Here is a 20,404-nt window from a genome sequence, read left to right as displayed (position 1 = left end):
TCTGAGTCTTTTCTGTGGTATTGACGTTCATATTCAGCCCATCTACGCGTGCCCCACCGCCTCTATAAAGGGGGCCTCTACAAAGGGGGTAGCCCAGTCGTCTACGATTTGCTGTGCAGAGTTGCGACCCTTGGGCACGCCAGAAACCTATGATTGTGGGTTCTAATCCCGGTTCACTCCGATTATGTTTCTAGGTTTGTCAGCACCATACCCATTGGGCTCTTGGGTTTCACCGAAGTAGTAAACGTCTGAGATCTGCATCACTTCGGGCTTTCCTCCCACATTAAGCTGACACGCCGTGATATAACTGGAATACAGTTCAAAGCGGCGTTAAACCCAACTCACTCACACACGGCCTCTACAACATGTCACGGGAAGGGAACGTCCCATTTATCAGGGTAACAGATTGTTACTTGGCAACATATCAATTAATGTGTTTCATGTAACTCCCATGGTGTAGGGGCGTATGAAAGCCATTTAGTTGTGCACACGGTAAGACGTTGATACAGTGGTTATGGTCTGTTTGCTTTCTGCTTACATATGGACAATGTAGACATATGGTAGCATCTAGGAGGATGTGTTGCAAATTGTGTGACTGGAGGGTGTTATCGATAGGTCAGGACATGCTTACGCCTTTCGCGAATACCTAGCTAGTGTCATCACTAATTTTCAGTTGTCCACTCATATGAATCCACCGATATTTTGCCTTTTACGGCTAATGGAATCAGTTTGAGCGGATTATCGAGCTATTACACTCTGGCATTTTGTATATTTGATTCTGCTTGTTTGTTCTTTTAACTCCGTACTCAGCAGTAACAATCTAGGTGGGTCTGACAATCCAGTGATTGATATCATGAGCATCATACTACGAAACTGGGATACGATAACATACATCAACCAGGTCAGTGAGCCTGACCAGCCGATCCCGTTAGTTGCCGCTTACGTAAAACATGGATTCTGCAGACCAATTCGAACCCTGATCTTCACGGAACAAAAGGAATATATGTTACAGAACCTTGTCATACTTGCAAAGCATCAAGGAAGTCGTACTAATATTCAATCAGTAATTGTTAAAATTTAAGATTCCAAACCGCATTGAAAATCCGCACTGTTTGTTTGCATATAACGATTTCGTTCCATAGATCTATGCAGAGTGGCCATCATCCGTTTAATCTGTGGGTTTGAATATTATGAAAGTGTTTGAGAGACAGTCGAATGTTGGAAACATTTAGCAACACGTTACGTCAAAAGCGATCGTTACGCTTATGTTTATGGAAGGTGTTATACGTGAGTGAGTATCACCGCGTCCTAAAACCAGTCTAGTTACGGTCTCGTGACCGCGTCGTTTCCCTCTCTCTTACTTGCCCTGCGTCGTCACCGTTCGGCAAAGTCCGACGGTCGCCGTACTCATCGTTCATTGTCAGAGAATTGGTGACCCGTATATTTTATTCTCTAGCGGTTTAGTCGCATAATTCTATCATGTATAGATTTGATATATGTTATGTCTCCAATATGTTTGCTACCTATGTTCATGTATGGAAAATGTTTTTAGCATTGATTTTCGCGGAGTAGCGGGATTATCTAGAACTGGTAGATGTTTCTCATGTATTTATGGCTATTATTGCCACCTCAATAATTGTACATATCTGGTTGTAAATCGTTAGTGGTATCGTTGTACAGCTTATGTTCAGCTCTCTATTTGGTATTTTCATCTTCCATAATGGTTTAGCAATTAGTTGGTTAGTTTGGTTTTGCCCAGGTTAGGAAACACACCTTTGTCACCTCAACATGCTATTGCATTCCCACGGCTGGGGTAAACCACCAATTGCAACATTTCTGCTGAAACATATGCCAGAAAATGTATTTCTGCAGAATATCTGGCAGAATTGTTTTTCAAAAATCTCAAGTTTTTTTGTTTCATATAATAGAAAATAATTGATCAGAAGCAGTGTCATGGAGCCGAGTTACCCAGATGCTGGTATGGTGTTGGTAAACCCAGAAACCCAGGATTCGAACCCATGATCATGGGTTATTGGCGTGCCCAAAGGGTGTAACTTTGCAACTGGGCCGTTCGTGTCTCCAAGGATGAACAAGTTCACTTTTGGTAAAGGCTGGAGTCGAATATATGTTCACATAAAAAACAACTCTTCCAGAAAACCAATAAAATCGCCCTTTTCAACACATGTTAGCATTACTCATACAAAACATGCACGTGTATTAAAGTTTAATGAACAAAGTACAGCTCTCTTTCATATGAACGCATGATATGTTCCATAATGATTTCTAATTATATAGGTTTAAATTTTGACCAGAACGTGCTCTTTTCAAACCTTGTCCTTTACATGTAGTTAGGCTGGCATCCCATCCTTTATGTGGCAAAAGTGTGTAAGCCACGATTTTAAAAACAAATATGATCCATAACGGACGGAAGGGAAACACCCATTCCGATAACAAAGTGACTGAAGATTAAACAACTTGATTTAGGTTATAACGTATGACTTAGGAGTAACAAGACCCATGGGTATTCTAGGGCAGAACTGGCCCACATTAACATATATACTTGCCGTAAGTGGCAGCATCAACTGCTCTGCCAGTCAGTTTGATCCGCCTTGAAACTTGAATATTGTTGACTGCAAGTAAGACAATATCATATTCATTTCAAATAATAAGAATAAATCCTCACCAAGGAGAAGATATATTTAATCTCAGTATAAATACACACCCTCAACAGTTGATATCAAGCAATAAATACAGCTGTACATTTAATATAATAACTTATTCAGGAATCTTACCAACAGGAATCATTTGAAAAGGGAATATTAAACGTCAATGTAAGAGAATAAGAAGTCTTTATTATTAATTCCAAAAAAATATGTTTTCATAAACATCGTTCAATGCTGCAAATTGTTAAGATTGGAAAATGGTAATTTCCTTAATACGATAAAAAAAATTAAAACCTGAAACGTTTGACCTATTTCTCAGAAAGCTCTAGCAAAATGAAGATGTATATATGGTAGTGTTGTGACAGTAGTTAACGAGTGTTCCAGCTCACTTCCTGTAATGCCTATGGCTTCTTGGGCTCCGACAGCTCTAACTCATTAAGCTCCTGATCCCACAGCTCCTTCAGATCTGGTTCGTTCAGCTCATGCTACATATCTTTTTCATCCCTTTACCATGACCATTTCATAAATAAATGCTTTGTAAAGAGAGACAAAGGATAGGACAGTTGCCTTCCTCAATGTAGATAGACATTGTATTAGGATGTCGAATTAAGATTTATTCACATATAGTGTCTTTTTCATATTTAAAGTGTGTAAGTCATAGTCAGATATAATATTGTAGCCAATATATATATACGGGAAGCTGGCTACCGTTTATGCGCGATTCCCCTGTGACGTCATCAGCGTAGCAGGGTCGATATCGCCGGAAGGAACATGTCGCCCACATGGTTAGCACTGCCCGGAAATGAGGTAGAACTCTCGTTTTGGCAACTGTTTGTGACCTTCAAATGCTTTTATATAAGGGATTTACGTAGTTAACATCTGCCTGCAAACGGAAGGTCTTTTCTCGGAAGTCTCTTTGGTGAAAACTGTATCTAAACGTGCGTAATCCTTGCTTCTTCATGGCCATGACACCTACATAAATGCCTACGTATTCCGATCTACTTGGATATGTTGGAAACAGATGCCACTCTACAGAAAATTGTCTGACTTTGGAGAACATTCCAGATGCCGCCATGTCCTTCACTGCCGGCCATTCGCTTGTTTCAATGTCTATCTTTAAAACATCGATATGTCGCTGGAAAATATAAGGACGTTTCATAAAACAATGCCAATATTTCCATTCGTAACAAACTACCTGTGAATAACAATACCTGGTTACAAGGACATTTTTTTCATTACTTACAACTCTCATATGATCGACAGTACTTTCGATGTGAAACACAAACTTGATCAACTTGGTATCACGATCCGATGAGTTTAAGTATTTCACCCAGCAGAAACTCATTGTTAGCTCCATACACTGATACAATGTATACTTAATACATTACCAGGATTTCGTGATGTGTGGGGGATTCGATAGACAAACTTAGCTGCATGTCATTTGGGTGAGTGAGTATGGTTTAACGCCGCTTTTAGCAATATTCCACCAATATCACGGCGGGGGACACCAGAAATGGGCTTGCCACATTGTACCCATGTCGGGAATCGTACCCGGGTCTTCGGCGTGACGAGCTAACGCTTTAACAACTAGGCTACCCGACCGCCCCCATGTCATTTGGAACAACCTGTATTTGATAAATAAGATAGTTCACTCAAACTCATGCGCGGTATTAATGCACGGTTTCTAGAGTACCTTCATTGAGTGACATAACGTCGCGCGCACTTATATCCTTTACGGTTTTGAATTCTGCAGGAAGTTCCCTTTCTATGATATCATTCGTAGTCATTTATCAACTCACCAATAATCATTCTGAAAGGTCAGCGTTTCCCTAGAATCGTTCATCGTGTTTTAGAAAATACACGAACATGAAAGCCGAAGTAAACTTTCTGCCATATTAGATAGTTTTTATAAAATCACGTCGTCACGTGTGCTGGTTATGAGACGCCTATAATATCACATATGTTTCGCACTTGCTGCGATACATACATCCCCGAATTACGCATAAATGTTAGCATCAAATTACAACTTGACTTTGTCACTAATACAAATGGCCTAGATGAAATCAAGCGAAATAAGCAGTTGTGACAACGACCTCTCTATTCGGCCAGAAACCATACACTATCTTGTAGTTTTCTTTGTCGCCAGTTGTTGTGGTTGGTAGACATAACTTTGGTGTCTTCCCACATGATGTTATGGTCTTGGATCTTCAGGATGTGTTCGGAAATGGCGGATTTCAGTTTGAGTTTGTCGACAGATGTGTGACAAAGAAAACTACAAGAAGCCATGGACATCAGGAGACACCAGCCAGCCACGAACCGTGACCAGGGCACGTGTCTGCCTTGTGGTTGGGACTTATTGGTTGGATCTTTGTCGGTGTTAATTGAACAATTAATTATAATACATTATCTTCCTTATGAGTATCGTTTCTAAATGACATTCAAAGACTTCACCAAGTCATTGCCTAACAAGACATCAACACCTGAGATTGGCAATAAGTCCGTGACACCGACAATGACTTCACCTGTAACAAACTTGCTATCATGACAGACTTTGAGCAGAGGGTATACCACTAACTATTGTCTCATTTCTTTGTATATATGTCTCTCTTGTCACCATATTTATGTCACCACGGTGAGAGAAATTACCATATTCTTCTTCTACTACTACTTCTACTTGCGAAGTCACCGGTCGAGGCGACGACAGAGATTGCCAAGCTCTCGTGACCCGATACACTGACACCTCGCCTGGCTGATTCCTACTGAACACATCTGACACAGTACCACTATGCACATAGCAACCACCTGGACTGATCTACCTTCCAAGCCTGTTGCAGTCTGAACGAAACCTATTGCCGACTGATTATACCTTTTCCCTTTAAAACAATTTGCGACTAAGTGATAAGAAATGCCACAATAACTGTACCTAGGTTAAGGCACCCTGGAAGTAACACCTTGGCTACCACTACCAGCAGACGAACTAGCCGTGCTAACATTCTGACTTCCACTCTGGCCACTGGCTTAGGCAAACTGACCGCTACTTAGACCGATAAGACCCTGACTTTGCCCACGGCTGTCATTGCCATTAGTATGTTACATTTTCAAACAATTATGTATAATTGGCGAGTTGGCAAAAATGACCACAAATGTATGAGAAATATCTCCGCTACCGCGCGAATATCAAAGTTACTTAACACTTTCTACACATGAATAAGCTTGCATACATATATGAGACTACAAATATCAAATCAATACATTATACAAACATGCGATTAAACTGCTAAAAAATAAATTTATGGGCAATGAAGCCTCTAACGCTAATGAATAAAAACACACCGAACAATGCCGGATTTTCCAGAACGCCCGACAGCGGTGAGTTGGAGGCGCTACGGTCACCGGACCGTGACGGGTTTGGTTTTACAACCAGGTGACAATTTCTCTGTATTCTTAATATATAGTTTATAAAATGATAAAACACACTCAGCTAATGATATATATGTACTAGGCTCAAACCTTCATATAGACATGTTGCGGCCTGGCCGTATTTACATCTCGTAGCACGGCCGGTGATCAGTTACCTCCCCTAGATCATTCATCAACATTGTTACTGTCAATTGTTTTGTTTTTTCGTGTACGTACATTTGTATGTCCAAGCATCTCCATGATAGTCTTGAGGCGTCTGATCTTCCACGTTGTTGTCTTTGTGACGTATGCATCCTTAGTAGGAACATACGTATCACTATCCTTCCCTGAGAGGCCCAGGTCATGGAAGTGGACGTTCTTGCTTCTGTTGAAGGACTTTTTTCCAATGCTAAACAAATAGTTTCTCATTGAACTGTAAGACATTCTAACCCTATCACGCTTTATTGAGTGATTGGCATTTGAAGGTAGTTTAGAAAGTAAGAAGAATTACTTAAAGTGATATAAAATATGTGCATTGAGTAAGTTGGGTTGTCAGCTGACTTTTGAAACCTTTGTTAGTGTATATTGTAGAACCACACTTTAAAAACTTCTGTTCCAAACGAATTAAACGTTCCCCCGATCGGGATCAAGGAGAAAATTGTGTTGTTCGCTTCTTGTTTAGTTCTTGCAGAGACATTGCTTTCAAACAAAACTTGCTCTTTCCATGTTGACATAAAAACATTTGTTTTATATGTTTTATTTGTTGTTAACACTATACAGTCAAACCTTGTTAGTTCAATCATTTCGATTCTATAATTTAAGTCGTTTGTAAACTATGATAATACATTGACATTCTGACATGGAGGTAGCACGGTTTCACAGACAGTGTATTCTATTATTCTTACCTTGGGTCAAAAGAATGAACTTCACAGCCAATAGCTCCCATTGCATCATCAAAGGACCAGTCATTTGAAATCCTACAAAGATTTACAGCACTTACTAGTTACCATATTACCATAAATGTATATTTGGATGTCGTGCCTATGAAATGGAGCTGGTTCTTAATGAGTGAGTGAATGAGTGATTGAGTGAGTATGGTTTTACGCCACTTTTAGCAATATTCCACCAATATCACGGCGGGGGACACCAGAAATGGGCTTCACATATTGTTCCCATGTCGGGAATCGAACCCGGGTCTTCGGCGTGAGGAGCGAACGCTTTAACCACAAGGCTACCCGACCGCTCCTGGTTCTTAATGAAATATGTATAAGTATTGTTACGAATTATACCATAGCTACATGTATCTACTGTTTTTTTCCTGAAGAGGCATCCTGGTGGAGTCAATATGCACTAAATAATCAAAAACATTTTTGTATATGCATGCACAAATGAGTACATTTATCCATATGTCTTACGGAATAAGCACGATCTGGAGTCGACTAACAAGTACGTCAGGTTGAGGCTTATAATTAGAAAATTGTTTTCATATTAATATGTTTCTACTGACCCAAAGGAGTAGACTAGACATGGTGGCTTGACCTCAAAGGTTGTGTCGTTACATACGTGCCAGTTGCCCCTCGTCTCAATCTCACTGCACATGTACTCCGGGGGTTTCTCCCAGTCCCTGTATATAGGAGGTACATTACCTCTAAATGCCACCATACACATCTGTTACATATAATACTGTAGGAAGGTAGTACAATTCATCTTCCAATTAGAGTAAATGAGAGAGTGAGCTAATAGTTACAAACCCTATATTATATATTTATATGAACTTCAAGAAACATAATACAAGCTTGTTTTATTATAAAACATTTATACACGATTTATGCTATGGACTGATTTTCACGTGACCAGAGCTCCTGATCAGAATAACCATTCACACACGCATGACACATTTTACATATGCACTGAAAAACTGTTTACATCCACTAACCATGTTCTAAAACTGTACATGTGGAGAAATCACATTTAAGCACATCAAGGTTGTTGTTTTACATATGCAATGAACTAGACATTAAAACGTATTAACGTCAGGAATGTTCATATTCTTAAATGATGCTCACACAAAGAACACAAAACACAGGAAATATCTCTTTTCCCTAGTAGGGGAACATGGGATATCCTATTTATTATAAACCTTGTGTGTAGTTGTCTAACCGAAAATCACAATTCTTTCACCACAAACGTAAAACCTTGAAATGTAATGTAATCTCCCTACCTAACACGTGACGTTTCACCCCCATTTCCTACCTGTAAACAATGACTGGTAACATTGTGTAAGGTTTAGTCAATTGATACATGGATGCAGAATAACACAGCATGCACGAATGCGTTCCCTATTCGGCAAGGGACCTCGAATTGTATCCTTCTACAGAATAATATAAACGTTGATTGCCGCTAGTGTTTCGCCCTTTACCTACCACTTCAAAAGGGATGACGCTTGCCACCACTTCGTAATCTTTAAAGCGTCCTCGTCATCTTGAGGGTGGCCATCTTCCAACCGCGATGAGACTGGAAATATATGAGTAAATATAATTATTTTCACTGGTCTTCTATACCTACTCAATTAACAGGTTTTCGTCGGAAGAATATATGAAGCGCACACTCAAGCTTGTGTCCCTATGTTGTAATATATCGTGTAATATACTGATTATATCTGTTTCCCATTGGTACTTACTAGTGTACATATTAAGCAGTTACCCTTCTACCGTCAATAGACATAACAGCTAAACGATTATCTTGATTATCCTTGAAGGCTACTCTGTCAAACTGTTGGAAAGACATTTAAACCTAATGGAAGGCTTAACTGTTTAAATGACATTTGCAAAAATAAAGTCTTTTTACACGATTCCATGCAACATGATAGATCAATAATGATATTTCTCCTATACTGATGTAATACGAATTCTCTCTGTAACTGTTGTTGAACTGTGCCATATATTATTAATGAAACGACAGCTAACAAATTCAATCTGAGCAATCCATATTATCTCAAAAGAGAAAAACGGTTTCACACCGTGCAACCTCTAAATGTTGGTAAAAATATTTTATTTTATCTATTTTACGGACAGATTGTTGTGGTATATGCATGTTGACAAGGCAGCTTAACAAGCTTAGAAAATAAGCCCAATTTTGATGTATGGAGTCAAAATTTGGGGGTTCAGAAATATTAATACTATTGAAAGATTAATTTAAATACCAGTATGAACTTTCTCGGGTTTAACCTAGCACTCCAAATGTAATGGTCTACGGTGAATGTGGAATATGCCCATTGTACATGGTCGCTCATATTAGAGTTATCAAAAACTGGTTAAAATTACCAATGATGCCAAATTCCAGATTTCCAAAGGAATGATACAGTGCATCGTTAGTCTACGATCGTCAGAGTAAATCTAATCGGGCATCGTATCTTAATTACCTCATCTGTGTATGGTTATGTTTGGACTGAACACAATGCAGATATGCCACTGCGATTTTCTTATTGAGTTCTCACATACTTTAAAAGAAACGCCCCTCCAAAAATGGTTGCCAACTCTACCCTTGTCTAATTAATTAAATCACTACTCAGAAAATAAAACAAATTTAAATAGAGAGCACTACTTGTTAAAATTATATTTAGAGAAATTCCAAGATGCAGCTCTCACGATCAAGCTACTGCTTCAGGTTGACACTATTAAATCCAAAACATACTTTGTACATAATAAATACAAGTTTAACTCCCTAATATCACATGTTAGCAAACCGGCTATACGACATCTATCTCTATTTATATATCATGCAATGTTATTAAGAAATGAATCCCTGTAACGTTTTAAACCGTGTCCACATTGTCATGTATTCTGTACTATGGGTCTGTGTGGCCTTACAGTTATATATAAATAAACTGAATTGAAAATTGGGTTTGACAGATGAGAGGTATAATCACGACAAATAATAGGTATAATCATGACAAATGAGAGGTATAATCACGACAAATAATAGGTATAATCATGACAAATGAGAGGTATAATCGTGTCAAATCAGATATTTAATCATGACAATTCAGAAGTATAATCATGACAAATTAGAGTTATGATCCTGACAAATGAGAGGTATTATTCTGACAAATGAGCGTTATAATCCTGACAAATGAGAGGTATTATTCTTACAAATGAGCGGTATAATCATGACAAATGAGAGGTATGATCTAATCATGGCAAATCATCATGGTATAATCATGACAAATGAGAGGAATGATCTAAGCATGGCAAATGAGAGGTATCATCATGACAAATGAGAGGTATAGCCATGACAAATGAGCTGACTCAGGTATAATCGTGACAAATGAGAGGAATGATCTAATCAGGGTAAATGAGAGGTATCATCACGATAAACGATAGGGTATAATCGTAACAAATAAGGGGTATAATCGTGACAGATGAGTGAGTGATTATGGTTTTACGCCGCTTTTAGCAATATTCCACCAATATCACGGCGGGGGACACCAGAAATGGGCTTCACACATTGTACCCATGTCGTCGGCGTGACGAGCGAACGCTTTAACCACTAGGCTACTCCACCGCCCCCGTGACAAAGGAGAGGTATAATCGTTACAAATGAGGGGTATAATCGTGACAAATGAGTGAGTGATTATGGTTTTACGCCGCTTCTAGCAATATTCCACCAATATCACGGCGGGGGACACCAGAAATGGGCTTCACACATTGTACCCATGTCTTCGGCGTGAGGAGCGAACGCTTTAACCACTAGGCTACTCCACCTCCCCCGTGACAAATGAGAGGTATAATCGTTACAAATGAGGTGTATAATCGTGACAAATGAGAGGTATAATCGTGACAAATGAGAGGTATGATCTAATCATGACAAATGAGAGGTATAATCGTGACAATTGATAGGAATAATCGTAACAAATGAGAGGTATAATCGTGACAAATGAGAGGTATAATCTTGACAAATGAGAGGTATGATCTTGACAAACGAAAGGTATAATCAAGACCCATGAGAGGTATAATCAAGACACATGAGAGGTATGATCTTGACAAATGAGATAAAGTCTTGATGAATGAGAGGTATAACCGTGACAAATGAGAGGTATCATCATGGCAAATGAGAGGTATAAGCATGACAAACGAGAGATATAATCAAGACACATGAGAGGTATAATCAAGACACATGAGAGGTATGATCTAATCATGACAAATGAGAGGTATAATCGTGACAAATGAGAGGTAAGATCTTGACACACGATAGGTATAATCAAGACACATGAGAGGTATAATCAAGACACATGAGAGGTATAATCAAGACACAAGAGAGGTATAATCTTGACGAATGAGAGGTATGATCGTGACAAATAAGAGGTACAATCGTGACAAATGAGAGTTATAGTCTTGACAAATAAGAGGTATGATCGTGATAAATAAGAGCTATAATCGTGACAAATGAGAGGTATGATTATGACAAACGAGAGGTATAATCAAGATACATCAGAGGTAAGATCTTGACAAACGAGAGGTATAATCAAGACCCATGAGAGGTATAATCAAGACACAAGAGAGGAATAATCTTGACGAATGAGAGGTATGATCGTGACAAATAAGAGGTAAAATCGTGACAAATGAGAGTTATAGTCTTGACAAATGAGAGGTATGATCGTGACAAATAAGAGCTATAATCGTGACAAATGAGAGATATGGTCTTGACGAATGAGAGGTATAATCATGACAAACGAGAGGTATAATCAAGACACATGAGAGGTATAAACAAGACACGTGAGAGGTATGATCTTGACAAACGAGAGGTATAATCAAGACCGATGAGAGGTATAATCAAGACACATGAGAGGAATTATCTTGACGAATGAGAGGTATAACCGTGAGAAATAAGAGGTATAATCGTGACAAATGAGAGATATATTCTTGACGAATGAGAGTGACAAATAAGAGCTATAATCGCGACAAATGAGAGATATAGTCTTGACGAATGAGAGGTATAATCGTGACAAATGAGAGGCATCATCATGGCAAATGAGAGGTATGATCTTGACAAACGAGAGGTATAATCAAGACCCATGAGAGGTATAATCAAGACACATGAGAGGTATTATCTTGACGAATGAGAGGTATAATCGTGACAAATAAGAGGTATAATCACGACAAATGAGGGATATAGTCTTGACAAATAAGAGGTATAATCACGACAAATGAGGGATATAGTCTTGACGAATGAGAGGTATAACCGTGACAAATCAGAGGTGTCATCATGTCAAATGAGAGGTATTATCATGACAAACGAGAGGTATAATCAAGACACATGAGAGGTATAATCAAGACACATGAGAGGTATAATCAAGACACATGAGAGGTATAATCAAGACACATGAGAATACTAATGGGTATTTGGCTATAAGCAATGTCTTGCAAAGCCAAACATTCCAAGTCATATTCCACACGCATACCCTTCCACACACACGCGCGCGCACGCACACGCACACACACACACACACACACACACACACACACACAAACACACACACACACAAACACACACACACACAAACACACACACAAACAAACACACACACACACATCACTCCACACATGCAAACACTTAATTATTCTATTCAGTCTGCAACATCATCCTTATGTGTACATATTGTGTAATGTTCAGATTAGGGACAATTATTAAAACTAACATATGATACGCATCCCCCAACAACAGCCATTCATTCAACCTCAATACCTTCTACTTCAACCCTTTGTTCTTTGAATCTACCTCCCTCTAGCTGCAAACAGGTACATGCTTACTGTGCAATACTTATCCTTCCCAAAGCACATTTTCTGAAGCCAAGTTTTTCTAAGTTTCGTACCCGCACCGATATCAATGACCTCAACTAATCTAGTACGTGCACTGGGTTTGTCCTGACAAAATTTGTACTTATCCAGATTTATAATTAGTATCGACACTATCTTGACGTGTATGTTATCTGTCCTATTCTGTCATTTTCATCTGCATTGTCTTTAGCGCTTTGTACAGACTTTTCAATGATTTCTCCCAAATTTCTATTTGTGCGTTCTTGCCTACTTCATAAAATCCATTTAAAAGGATATAAGGAACAAAGATCCATATGCATGTTTCTGTAAAATAACATCACCGTTTAAACATTATTGGCAGTTACTTTTCCCAACCAATTAACAAAACGACCGACCTTCTTGTTACATACTGAAGCAAAAATTCGTAAACTTTGAAATAAAACAAGTGTGGCCTTATACAATTATAATTTTTGAAATTGTCAGCAACGACATTTGTAGAGCTCAGAATTGAATTTGGTCTCAAGGTAACTTGTTTCACATATACACTCGTGGGTTTTGCAAAAGTGGTAATGGTCTAAAACCTGCATCGTCACCAAGACCATCTCCCAAACTCCCAACTCCCAACTCTCAAACTAGCAACCAACCAACGCCCCTTGTTTCTGATTGAAAAACATTTACAATTTCCAACAAAAGATTCATGCTTCATTTTTCATTCTGTAACGTCAACCAAAATATTAATTATTCGTTAGTCATGATGAGCCCTATCTTTAGGGACAAATAATGAATGTGGTTCGTGAAACATCACAAAAAAAATGAAAAGACGATAGTTTACGTTCCTGTCTGATATCGATCCGCTGTAATTTGATTACTGGAGAACGTTCTTGTTTTCAGTTGGAACTATTTTTGCAACTGGCATCTTCATAAAATGTCATTAAATGGGAAACATATCCTGTGCACACATCTTGAAAAGCCAGTCGATATATTTTAAATTTTGATATGTTCTCGTTTCTTGATCTCATTGTGACAGTGTCACAGTGACAAAGTAGCCTGTCTCGTACTAGCTTAAAGTGGCATATGAAGGGAAGGACACAATTGGAAGGTTGGACATTTATACCTGTAATTGTTAATATAACCATGAAATTAGGATAGCTATTCTTTCAGTAAAATTGGCAAAATCACCAGATTGTTGATTGAGTGCCGTCAGAATTTGTTTTAAATATTTCGAGTATAGTGCCGTTTTTTAGAAATCGTGTTTAATAGTAATTTTGAAAAGGGCATGTTCCCTGACCAGTGGAATCGTGGTATGATAATGCCTCTGTTTAAGAAGAGGCAAGTGACAGACCTACATAATAGTATCGCTCTGTTAAGTGTTATGGGTACGATATTTACTTCAGTGCTAGAAACAAGAATAAGAATGTGGTTAAATTAGATTATGGATGAGGCGAATCAGGAGTAATCATTAAAAGGATTTTATGTGGCATTTGTAGATTTTCGAAAAGCCTTTTGCTTTGGTAGATAGACAAAAATCTCTTTATATCCTACATTTAAGAATATGTGAATGTTAAAGTGTACAATGTACTAAGTAGTACGTATAGTAAAGTTAAAGCTTGTTTTAGAGAAGAACAAAATCAGGTTCATTCAGTACATCATGTGGAGGGCGTCAAGGCTGTTTGCTCAGTCCAGTTTTGTGTATCTTTTTTCATCAATGACTATACCAAAGGAGCTAGCATTTTCTGTTTCACATGATATTGATGAAATCTTATCATTGTTGTTTGAGGATGATATATCTTTAATTGTATGATAGTGTTGTTGACTTGCAAAGAAAGCTGGATGCCCTTGATATGTTTTGTAATAAATGGGGTTCAGCGGTTAATATAGCTTAATCTAATATTATTGTCTTCAGAAATGGTGGTTACTTAAGCAAAACTGAGACGTGGCATTATAGAGGTTCGCAAATGCAGATTGTAGCACACTATAAATATTTAGAAATTGTCTGTTTCGTCCAGATTAATTTGGAGGACGTTTAATGTGTATTCTTACTAAAAAGATACATACTAATCATTGTCATTCCACACTGTTCATATGTTTTAATATATACAAAATATACAATTTTGTATATTTGGTATTTCCAAAATATACAATTTTGAATAGTTGGTATATCCAAAAATATACAATTTTGTATATATGGATAGATTTTACCACTGCTTGTAGTTGATATTGAAAATATTACTAATGATACCGAACAGTATTATTGCACGTGAAATAATACTTTAATACTATTTTTATTATGGCAACTATATTTGGAGTGTTATGAAATAATTTGTATTTCTTTATGTTGACAGCATTTTACATAAGAAATAGAACATATGTGCAGATTTTAGTTAAAGATCAATAATATAAAAAATACCGCTGTCTTAACTAGATCGCGGGTAGAAAAAACACTGTTTGTATAATGAAAGGCTGTCGCTGTTTTAACTAGGTCGGGGTTTAGAAAAGCACTGTTTGTATAACGAAAAGCTGCCGCTGTTTTAATTAAATTGGGGTTAGAAAAGCACTGTTTGTATAACGAAAGGCTGCCGCTGTTTTAACTAAATACGGATTAGAAATAGCACTGTTTGTATAGCGAAAGGCTGTCGCTGTTTTAACTAGGTCGGGGTTTAGAAAAGCACTGTTTGTATAACGAGAGGCTGTCGCTGTCTAAACTAGAATAACCAATAAGCGGAATAACAAGAGAGTAGCCTTTTCGCGATTGTCACGATCATTGCAAAATATAAATAGATAAAAAATCCATTAATTTAAAATTGTACAAGGAAACATATTCACGACATTAGTTCTGGAGTTTTCAAAGTAAAATTTAATATTTATGTTTTCTGTTAATTCATGTAATGTTGATTCTAAATATAAAATATCGGTATAAAATATTTTTAGCACACTATGTGCTTTTACTTGTACTTATGAGATATTTGGTGTCCCCTAGGCCATAACGGCCGGATGATATACAACAATTGTTTTTAACTGTATGTATATCATGCGACACCTTAATAAAATATTTTCTTCTTCTATAAAATATTGGTTGATATTGTTTGACAAACAGTTGTATACACCGTCCATTGTGATATTTCTACTTAAGGATGTTTGTTTAGTCAATTGACATGCGTTCATTGTAAACAAGGATTAGTGTGAAAGGATTACTAAGTTTGTCATCCAGTATAATAATGCACTTCCTCGATTAGCATAATAAGAACAGAGTTTGTAATTAGTTACATCCGGACTCCAGTTAACCAAGGCAGCTAGCATCAGTGGAGAGTGTGAGCAACTGGAGAAGAGGCGAGCAACTCAATGTGATTTATAAATTTAGTGGAATTTTAATAAATAAGCGAACGCCTGTCGCAAAAACGCTTTCGAATATTGAACAGGCACAATCGCAGACATTTCTATCGTACATTTGAGGGTGAACGTGAACGAAGCCGTTCAGGGTGCCTTACAGCGATTTGTCTTCAGAACACACAGTGATCTCAGGTAAGTTTATTAATGATTATATTTTCATTCATTCATAGATATGGCAATCATGAGCGCTGACACTATATGTGTTCGCAATAGAACATTTGGAAGACTAGACACATATTGATTCATGATATGACAACATCAAATCCAGTATTTGTTTAATGCAACAGGTTTAAAGCATTCAAAATTGTGCATTATTATAAAATACAATGTGTGTCGCTTAGTCTTTCTTGTCAAATACATTGATGACTTTTTTAAAAATATAATTAAATATTACTTTGACTTTAACATTATAACTAAAATTATGGAGTCTTGCATGTCGAGCCAACAAACTATTGTACATAATATTCACATTGGAATTTCAGTTTACTATGTTTGCGGTGGGGGCCAGACAATTCCCCAAATGGACAATTCCAAATACTAATGCGTAAAATATCAATGCCGATTTGGAGAAAATTACCAAATGGATGAAAGTAAATAAAATTGAATCCAGAGAAAATAGAAACTTTTCAATTTTACGTTAAAGTCTTCCCAAGTGCAAAACCTAATCTTAAAATGAAAGGAATTAATATTTATGACTTTGGGAATAATATTTCAGTCAGATTCTGATATTGACTATAACAATGAAACCTGTGGTTGAGCATCAACCTTAACCAGCACAGTTTGTGTTATTATAAACCCCGTCAATTTCATTGACAATCATAACCTTTCTCGCGAATGCAGGCCTTCTTCAAAACGTTCATGTTTTGAATGTAGGCACTTCAACTAGATATACTTTAACCGCCTCGTTTCTTCGTAGCTGGTGATAAAAGAGCAAATATACTCCCGTATCGTTTAAAAGAAAACACATTAAACATTTGGGTTCACTGCAATTTATAATCATTGACATTTCGTATTTCACATATGTTGTTTTCCAATTTATAACCTCTGCAGATGACTATGATACAGTATTGCTGACAACAATAGTCTATGATTAATATTTATTGTTTGTGTTACTATTTCCAAGGAGGGACTGCACTGTATATGTATTTGCACCTTATATTTTCCTTGTATGTTCAATATTAACAATAGTCTGCTGTGTCGATTTGTATATTGAAAGTTGGACAACATTCGTCAAATCCATTTGACCATTTTGTGTCAATAAAATATGTTTAAAAAAGAAATAAAAAACCAAGGAAATCATACTAGGCTGATAATTATACACATGAACAACATTCATAGGTCAGTTTAACCCCAATTAAGAATAATATCACATATGTCAAATTAATACAGTATGCTTATTGCAAATATGATCAAAACTAATCTAAAATAGAATCATTCTTATTGTAACAATACACTACAGGTATCTTCCGTGAATACATAATATGGTCGTGTGCGGCACAAGATTATTACCTGTAAAGAACGTCTGAGTAAATTATTCATACGGAAAGCGTGGTAAGGAAGAAATCCAGAAACCGACAGGGGTCAAGTATAACAGCCTTATAAATAATCTAGATAACATCCAGACTGATAAATCTCGATATAACGTATGAACTCCCTGAACAGGAGCGATCAATGTCATCTATTATTTAGCCATGAAAATCAATATGTCCAATTTCATTTGCCTTTATTAAAGGGGAAAGCTGCACCCATAGTGTTGTTAAACCGCGCAAATGCAGTTTTCGATAAATAATTAATTGTTCACTTAACAACTGCAAATGGAATCATGCTTTGTTACGAAGTCGATTTTGTTATCAGTTTGCAAACTTTTTATCATCAAGCTGAACACCCTCCATCGATTTTGTGAAAAAATATCGCAGCTGAAGAGATGTATGTAGGCTGTTACCTCAGTACATCATAGCGTCAATACTTTCACAGTTAGAAGCATATTTTCCATTTTGTCTGTGCCAGCCATTACAATATTGTTTCGCAAAACCAAGCGTATAAGCCTCTCGAATTCTGCGAGAAAGGTTAAGTAACCACTAGATCATATTTTAACTGATCATGACATAGCTAAAACATATATTTCGGCTACATCACCCTGGTTTGACGGATACGTTTACAAAGACAAATAATGTGAGAGCAAATTAACTTTACTATTGCAAAACAGAAAACAATAACATGTTACTTCTGTATTATACCTAGACAATAACTAAAATTATATCACTACACCACTTTCTGATACATAACGCTTTTTCTAGTCGTAAGATCCACATGGTATCTTGTATACTTTCCTTACCGGGACAGCTAAAAGTGTAAATACCGCCCGGCTGAACCTAAAGTTTTTATTTATTACGTTACAATCTAAAGGAAATAGGCAAAGTAAGTCAAATAATACCGTTAGAAAGTGAAACTACATATAAATCTAAGCAGTCTTAAACCTTGTATTGGGATTAATTTAATGTCTTTACATCTTAGAGTTATATAATAATATACTCGAATGTCCAACTGAGTCTCAGTGACACTGCACCCACGAAGAAGGGTAACCACGTCAATAGATTGCGCAAATTTACACTTGGTGTATCCAGATAGCACAGGCTCCTAACAAGACAAATGTGAGGTGTTACATATTTTAACCATATAGCAACTATAAGAACTACATTTCCGGTATTCCAGACATAACATAATTATCTGTTTTTAACTTAACGATTATATAAATACTGATATCGTACAGACAATATTATCTGGTAAACGGGAAAAAATTGCTTTTATAAAGGTCACACTGACCTCAAATGTCGCTCGCGTGTTATCTTCTGATAAAAGTTAGCCTTGTTCCTGTTGTCGTGATTTCTTAATGCCCACAATTGCATGTATGATGTGGATATGTTTGTTACCTTTACTTGAAATCATCTGCATGATGGTATTTCCTGTTTCTCCAATCCTAACCTGAGCACTATATAGAATTACGGCAGCAAGCAAGGCGCCACCAACAAGGACTATGACCACAGTCTTCGTTCCGACAGCCATAATGATTGTACTTGCGTGAGCCTGTGACAGCCTGCAGCTTCCGTGTGCTCGTTGCGCAGTGTACTCAACGCTTCCCTGGTGTCCCACTGACTCACTTATTAACGCAGCTAGTCGTTATATACTATTTACAAAGGTAGGAATATCGATGATCGGCAATATATTGGAAATTATATGCACGTGTTCTATTTCTGTAATCCGTGGATAATTCCTGTGAATTATTTGACAAATCATGAGGTTGCGTCAGATGAACGTTCTGTTTACCCAATTAGCGGCGAGTTTTCTAAATTCTCGATACACGTGAACGAAGCATTCAGATAAGCATATCTGATTTCTGTATCTCAAAAACGAATACATTTAGGGAGTTTCGAAACAAGCAAATAAAGCCGAGTTATTATATTGTTGTGGCTAATTGATACACCCTGCCGTTTGGTTCAAAAGGTTTATATGCTTCATATATAAAAATAAGGGGGACCGTTTAAATGCAGAAAATTATCGTGTGATAAGGATTATAAGTTGTGCAGGATTTTTGTTTTCTGCACAAATAAATCCCACAAAAGCGATTTAAGATGTATACTAGTAGTTTATTTATCATATAAATGATCAACAGATTGTAATCGATTGTTCAAAATTGACACATATCATTGTAATTGGCTCGGATTCCATATGGCACTAAGAGAACGTTAAAATTCCAAGGTGAAGGTCATCTGTTCTCAATATCTTGAATGGCCACCATTAGAGGTAACTGGCTGGCATCATCGTCCCATGGAACCAATCAGAAAGCGAATTGTGGCCTGGGTGCTTGTAGTGCTGACCACCCGATCCCGTTAGCCGCCACTTGCGGCAAGCATGGGTATCATACTGTTACCCGGTTACTTACTGGATAACAAGCTGTAATCGTACGCAACCTTAAATTAAGAAGGGAGAATTCCACGAGTCAGTGATCAGTCATGTTCCAGTATTTTTTTTTTATCTTCCGTGATGTTGGTGATTTTCATCAATCCATTATGTATGAAATTGAAATTATTCTTGTATATAGGTATGATACTACATGTAGATGACAGTTGTGGAATTCACGTG

The 20,404-nt window shown here is 37.3% G+C and overlaps 1 protein-coding gene across 1 annotated transcript; it reads right to left on the bottom strand.

The window, feature by feature from the left end:
- Positions 1 to 2,689: 2,689 nt before the first annotated feature.
- On the bottom strand, positions 2,690 to 19,419 carry LOC124142437 (probable methyltransferase-like protein 24). Its single transcript, XM_046510901.2, has 6 exons — positions 19,195 to 19,419; positions 8,486 to 8,576; positions 7,570 to 7,686; positions 6,968 to 7,039; positions 6,300 to 6,471; positions 2,690 to 3,798 (listed from the first exon to the last, which is right to left on the bottom strand). The coding sequence occupies exons 1-6, from the start codon at positions 19,325 to 19,327 to the stop codon at positions 3,505 to 3,507; spliced, it is 879 nt and encodes a 292-aa protein (XP_046366857.2). The 5' UTR covers positions 19,328 to 19,419; the 3' UTR covers positions 2,690 to 3,504.
- Positions 19,420 to 20,404: the final 985 nt, after the last annotated feature.

This window comes from Haliotis rufescens, unplaced genomic scaffold (assembly GCF_023055435.1).
Source record: "Haliotis rufescens isolate VD_foot unplaced genomic scaffold, xgHalRufe1.0.p SCAF_1, whole genome shotgun sequence".
In the NCBI taxonomy this organism is placed as follows: Eukaryota; Metazoa; Mollusca; class Gastropoda; order Lepetellida; family Haliotidae; genus Haliotis; species Haliotis rufescens.
This window is presented reverse-complemented; position numbering and strand designations above follow the sequence as displayed.